This window comes from Macadamia integrifolia, chromosome 2 (genome assembly GCF_013358625.1).
Source record: "Macadamia integrifolia cultivar HAES 741 chromosome 2, SCU_Mint_v3, whole genome shotgun sequence".
Taxonomy (NCBI): Eukaryota; Viridiplantae; Streptophyta; class Magnoliopsida; order Proteales; family Proteaceae; genus Macadamia; species Macadamia integrifolia.
The window spans coordinates 9542694-9549757 of NC_056558.1; the positions used below are offsets into that span (position 1 = coordinate 9542694).

The following is a 7064-nucleotide window of genomic DNA, read 5'->3' on the forward strand; positions in this document are numbered from 1 at the left end:
TGCATATGCAACTAACGAGTGAAGGCATGACATTAGAGTTGCAGGTATGCTTCGTAGAGATAAACTTCAGAAGGATGAATACAATTTGAAACTATGAGCTTCGCACAATCAGGTTAGAACCGTCACTTTTGAATAACAAGAAGCTTCAATAATGGATTGAGTTGGGGGTTGGTCTAATGAATTATCAGATTTTTTATAAATTTTGTCCCTTCCACTTATTTCTAGAAATAGGAATTGATATAAATTTGTAATCTATATTTCAAAAAAAAAAATCAATTTTTGAAGCACAGAAAATCAGAAAAACACGACAAAAAGGCCCGGAGACTCTCGGCCTTAGACGCAACCAAACGTACTGCGATTGAGGTTTCGTTTTCTCAATTATGATAAGTCGTATCTAATTGGGCAAGTCAGTCGCGTCATTTGTTTTGTAATTCGCGACAGTTTTGTAATTTTATTTGGGTGATTTCAACCGCTCATTTAATTATTTGAAGTCTCTCCTGAGTCCATACTCGGCGGCGATGTCCAAGACAAATTGCAGGTTTAATCTGTCCTGACGGATCTAATAGGAACCCTAACTGGATAAAAAATGCTCTCTCTGCAACTTCCACTTCCACTTCCTCCAATCAATAATGGGTTCTCTCATTGCAACCCAAAACCAGCTTTATGTTTACTCCAGGATCGATCTCGTAGTGGTAGTGGTAGTGGTAGTGGAAGCCTGTCAAGAACCTCCCCTTCTAGTACTTCTCTTATCAAGTATCTTTTACGTGCAAGTGCAACTCCAGCAGATGTGGTATTCGAAGGAGAAGAAGTGAAGGGAAGAGAGACTGGTTTTGGAACGCCAGCAGAAGAGGCGCTTTTGTTGCCGGTTGGGCTTCGGCCTGAATTGATGCCGAATCATGTAGCGGTGATCATGGATGGAAACGTGAGGTGGGCGAGGCAGAAGAATTTTCCTTCGTCGTTTGGTCATGAAGCTGGTGTTAGGGCTTTGAGAGAGCTTATTGAGCTCTGTTGCAAATGGGGGATTAGTGTTCTCACTGTTTTCGCTTTCTCAACTGAAAACTGGATTCGGCCCAAAGTCGGTTGCCGCTAATCATTTATATATTCTCTTTTTCTGTTCCTTGTTCCTCTGCATGAAAAGTTCTCTTCTGATTTTTCAGTAGTTCTCCCCCCACCCCCCTACCCAAGTAGTGATTAGTTCGGTTATTTCGCAGGTCGAGGTTGATTTTTTGTTGAATTTGTTCGAGAGGGTGATACAGGAAGACCTGAATAATTTTATGAGGTACTTTTTTTCTCAATACCAAAATAGCATTTTGATATGAAAGTGTGGGATCTGATGAATTAGGAGAACTGTAATAATCTCTAATCATCAGCAGTGTTATCAAAATATTGGGAATATTTTTCGTTGGAGTTGTGGGGGAGGGAAAGGAAAAAGTGATGATACAATTGAAATGAGCTAGCATGTCGCTACTCTTTTCCTGTGTTTAGTCCCTTTTTTTTTTCTCCTCTAATATATTACTGTATCTTTTAGATTTATGTACAGACAGCCAGGAGAAATTGATGCACTACTTAGTAGACGATACTTATATTTTTTTTTCTTTTGATAAACTTATAGTATGGATTGGTATTCAAATCAAGGAGCTCTCTGATGGTTCATCCAGTACACAGTGATGCCTTGATTATAGCGGCCCTCCAAAAATAAGTGAATTTAGTGTGATATTAATATAACTTTGGAGTTGTAATGTTTGGTCTTTGGTTCATCCAAGATTTGGATGATCAGTTGAACAACTTAGTTGGAGCCTTGAAGGTATAGGCAGTAACTGGAAGGTGGATTGCAATTTGTTATCACTTAGTAATCATCTATGACTCTCAAGATCCTTTCTTTGAATTAAAAACTGTCTTCCATTTTTAGAAACTTCTCTGGTCTTTATGCTTGCACTATTTCAGTAAGAAAATAGTATTTGTTGTTTCCCTTGTTAATAAAGTGTGGTACTGTGATTAAGTGCTTGTCGAAGTCCTGAATATGATGCTGAATATTTTTGTTAACTTGATGAATGAAACATAAATTTTTGGTTTTTGAACTATAAATAAATTAAAAAAAAAAAAAAAAACAGATAATGGTTAAAGTTAAAATAGCTTTGAAATTGTCAACCTGTGTCAAGGTGAAGTGTGTGATGGATTTTTGTTTCTCAGCCTAAAGTTTTGCATATTCATACTTGTTCCCCCCCCCCCCCCTTCTTTTTCCTTTTGCTTGCTTTATGCCCATAAAAATGGAGAATGTTGGGTCTAATATTATCATATTAAGTCAGTGTTAAGAATTAAGGCTTGAACATAGGGTATCATCTTAACTGAAAAATGTAAACAAGCCATTAAATTTTTACTCTTTTGTACCCTGTTTGTAGAGAGAAGAAAATCTCGTGATGTAAGTTCATGGATCCTATTTCCTAGTCCACTTGGGTTGATGCTTTACGTTTAAGTATACCTCTTTTTATGTCATACAACAGTTATTCTACAAGCTCCGATAAAGAAATTTTATGGGATTCTGGTCTGTCCCTGTTGCATATTTATTCTCTTACCTTCGGAAGCTGCACATATAGAATTACCAAAAAGAGATGTTTAAGCCTCTATAGATTTCTTGTCTACTTAAGTTATATATGTAGGTTAAGGCTTCTGTATTATTATGATATAATTTAATCTCTTCGAAGTTTCTCTAAGGCCTTACAGACTTTTACAAGGGCTTTAAGAAGAAAAGGATAATATTCCTAGAGATTAGACATTGTAGCTTTAATAAGCATATTGCTGAACCCCAAAGAAATTTAATTCCTTCCCTGGCCTTACAAACACTTAGACACTTCCTCAAGAACCATGTCCCAAAAGCTCACCTATATAGAGTAACCACCAAGAGGTAATCCAATATATTTTATAGGCCAATTCTCAAATCTACATCCAAAACATCAAAGAGAATATAAAAATCTCAGAATTACTCACATGAATCCCCATCAGAGAACTCTTATCCAGATTGAGCCTTCAAGCCAGAAATAATATGGAAAATTGTCAAAAGACCCCTAACCTTCCTCACAGCATTGGCACTGGCCTCACAAACACTATGGTGTCATCCAGAAATTAAAGATGTGAGACCACAACCTTATTTTTCTCCACCCTGAAACCTTAGAAATTTACAGTTCATTGGCTTATTGCGGTAAACTCATCAGTATACCTAAACTAATTTTTGGGGTCTCTTCCCCACTCTTAAGACAATATTGAATTACCAAATAGAGAAAATGGGGAAAGAAAAAAATGGGTATTCGAAACAAATTGTACCAAGGAAAAGAGAATTTTCTTACGAACAGGATGTAATAAGAGTCAGAACTACACATGTTAAGAAGTCAATAATCATGAGTTGAGAAAATCACCACATCAGAATTTGTGGAGAATTGACATTAGGATATGTTTAACAAGAATAGATCACGCTGTAAATTACCCAATCTACTAGCAATCCAAGCCATTAGAAAATGATGTGCATGCCTTTATGGTCCAACTAAATTGTTTCCAAGGGAAGCATAGCTCTGCCAAAATTGTAACCTGACCGATGTTCGTAAGGAACACCTTGCGAATTGGGTTTTGTAGAAGTGGTTTAGGTCTAGGTAATGTTCCCAAAAGAAATGAGGCTCAACCCGCCAAAAGGCTATGGAGATTTTTTTCTGAGCCGGGAAGTTTATGACACTTTGTGATCAAGTACGGTATGTCTGAAAATAGGATTTCCCTAACTTGTCCTTGGGAAGAGTGTTTGGAGGTTCCTTCCTTTCTTCTTAAACCATATCAGACATGATGTCAGGGATGGAATTGAGTTTGATTTTGGAGGATCTTTGGTGGTAGATAATCCTATATTTGTTAGGTTCCTAAGGTTGTATAATTTGCTTAGGCTGAAGAACAGGACCATTGGAGAGTATGTGGTTTAGAATGGGGCTGAGTTTGACTGCTTGGCTGAATGTTTTTACCTCTTTCTCTGAGCCTGATAAGTGTATTTGAACTTTGACTTATAATGACCAGTTTTCAAAATCATATTCTCATTCCTTGTTTTCCTCTTCCCAAAGCAGCATGGTTTATCCCTGTAATTAATTTGGAGAATCCGGGTGGTAAGTGCTAGTTATGGCTTGGGAAGTGAGTCACAAAAAGGTCAACACTTGTGATATGTTGCAGATGAGAAGGGACAGGAAGTTGTATTTTCCTTGTTTGCCTCTTTGTGTGTTGAATGGGAAATCTGTGGGTCATATTTTTTACTTTCTGTGCTTTCTCTCGAGCTGTCTGGGACTCGGTCCATCTTGTGTCTCTGTTTGGTTTGATATGGAATCACCCTCAGGCTGTCCAAGAACTTATGGAGTTTTGGCAATCTATTCGCCTTCCAAAGAGGGAAAAGCTTATTTTGAGGTCTGTCTTCTTGGCTGCTATCTGGACATTTTGGGAAGAGAAGATGAACGGGATGTTTAGGGGTTGGGAGGTCCAACAAGGTGGTTATTGATTATTACTTTGAGGACAGCTAGATGGTCTATGACAATTGATCCTTTTAGTGGGATTCTTGTGGATTACTTCTTGAGAAACTGAGATCTTATTATCTCTCTTTCTCTTGTTTGTCTCCCTATTCTGCATGATTGGATTCCTCCGCCTACTAACATCTTCAAGCTAAACACAGATGGTAGCTCATTAAAAAAATTTGAGTGCACTATGTAGCAGAGGTATTTTTAGAAACCATGATGGTGAGGTGATGATCCTATTGGAATTGCAGATTCCATCACTGCAGAGTTAAAGGAAATTTTAAAGCTATGGAGCTAGCTTTGTTGCATCATTGGTGTTGAAGGAAATTATTTTAGCTGTCAATAGGTACTGGTTCTTTGACTTGTTTAGTCATTTAATAATAGAATTTGGATTGTTTAGCAGTTTTATAGGTGGCAGGTTGGTTTAAGTCCTGTATATTGTCTGAATATTGCATTTCAGATCAAGAGTCTGATTAGGAATCCCTTTAAGTGCCATACTAGGTGTTTCAAAGAGTTCATATATGTGATGACCCTCCATCAATTTCATAGTTTTTTAAAAAAAATTGTCTAGCTTTTTTTAAGAACTCTTGAGCTACTGTTGCATAGACTGGTGATAGTTCCTGCTCGCCAACTAGTGTATTTTCTTCTTCCACTTTAGTTCCTTACTTCTCTCTTCTTCCATCTATCTACAAGTCAGATCTGATATTCTTCCCTTACCTTTCCTTATTTTATATTCTACATGGATCCATCTATATTCAGACCTCTGATCTTAAAGATTCTCATATAATTAGAAAGGCCTGTTCATACTGCCTACTCAATCCATCTATTTCAAGTTCTATTTAATCCCAGCCATAAAGTGTGGTTCCAGCAGTTATTTTCTTCTAGAATCCTGAATCACATTGTGCAAGCACAGCTTTCAAGGGCTTGCCCAAGCCCAGCGCAGGACCTTGATGTTCTAGAGGTTTGGAGTTTTTCTGTTTCTTCAGTGATCATGAAAACTTTCTAGCCAATAATTTTGGATTGTTGTTTCAATCTAAGCAAGTCAAAGGGTGAAGTTTTTTCGAGTAGGTTATCGTTTGACTGCCCATTCCGGTCCAACACTGATCACTAGCCTTAGAAATGTTTTCATTAATAAGCTACAGGTTCAGTGGATTCATTATACCTATCGTATTTACTAAATGCCCTTGAGATTCTTTATTCTGATCAGCAATTGGGTGACATTAAATCTGGTGGTAGAATATATTGTATCTTGTCAGAGTGCTTCTAATCAGTGTTTCTCTTATCACTACTCACAATCCAGTCATGCTTTCGACCAACACTGGCAAAAAAAAAAAAAAAAAATTTCTCAAAGTAGATGCAGTTATGAACAGGAAAAACTTTTATTCACACTTGCTTCTACTCCCTTTTATTGAACAAAGTTCTTGATTTTCTTCTAGTTTTTGGAGGTAATGCATGGATCAAGCTGGTTATTCTTGTCATATAGTGAGCAGTTTTAGGTTTCAACTGGGTGGTAGTGGGGCTGGTCAAGGTTAGAGACAGTTCCTTGGTCGTGAACCTGATCACACTACCAAAAGTTACTGGTACCTGGGTTGGCCTGTCTGATTAGCTGCCTTTTGTATGGGGTTTAGACATTGTTTATCATCATCGCTATCATCATTGCTATTTGGTTTTCAAATCCCTTGGTCCCTCTGAAGGAGTTTATATGCTTTGATCCTGTTTGTTTGTGGCAGAGAAAATATTCGAATATCTGTAATTGGTGATTCCAAGAAGCTCCCAGTGTCCCTGCAGAAACTGATAGCTGAAGCTGAGCAGATCACAAGGAACAACTCACAACTCCAACTGATTATTGCAGTCAGCTATAGTGGGCAGTATGATATTGTTCAAGCATGTAGAAGCATTGCTGACAAAGTAAATAATGGTCTCATCGCACCAAATGACATCACTGAAGCTGTAATTGAACAAGAACTAGAAACAAACTGCTCCAATTTTCCCAACCCTGATCTACTTATCCGTACTAGCGGTGAACAAAGGGTCAGCAACTTCTTGCTATGGCAGCTGGCCTATACCGAACTTGTCTTTGTACAACCACTCTGGCCTGATTTTGGAAAAGCCGACTTTATAGATGCACTATGTTCATTTCAGCAAAGGCGAAGACGATTTGCTGGCCGAGATTCATAAGTCACGTATATAAGATACGAGAAGGAATGTGGAAACCGAAAGTAAGTCCAAGATGTACTTGCAATGGTTTTCATCATTCATGTTGTAAGCATAAATATCGGTTTACCTTGTAAAGCTTAATATTGGTCTAGTTTGTAAAGGTTTCTGTTGGCTGAAGCAGGGTCCTTGCACTTGGCAGGAGGAGGACTCCATTGCTGTTGTTAAAGTGCTTGCTTTTATTTAAAATGTAGTTGTGAATTTCCAAATAATCTATTTAAAGGAAGCTTAATCTTATTTGTAATTGCCCTTTGGGTAAAAATGCTGTTCTGCCATCACTTGTTATGGGTGTGTGTGTGTGTGTGTGTGTGTGTGTGTGTG

General features: G+C 37.8%; 1 protein-coding gene across 1 annotated transcript; it reads left to right on the forward strand.

Annotated features, from left to right (window-relative positions):
• Window positions 1-342: 342 nt before the first annotated feature.
• Window positions 343-7005, forward strand: LOC122069242 (dehydrodolichyl diphosphate synthase 2). Its single transcript, XM_042633216.1, has 3 exons — window positions 343-1075; window positions 1212-1279; window positions 6260-7005. The coding sequence occupies exons 1-3, from the start codon at window positions 587-589 to the stop codon at window positions 6705-6707; spliced, it is 1005 nt and encodes a 334-aa protein (XP_042489150.1). The 5' UTR covers window positions 343-586; the 3' UTR covers window positions 6708-7005.
• The last annotated feature ends 59 nt before the right edge of the window (window positions 7006-7064 follow it).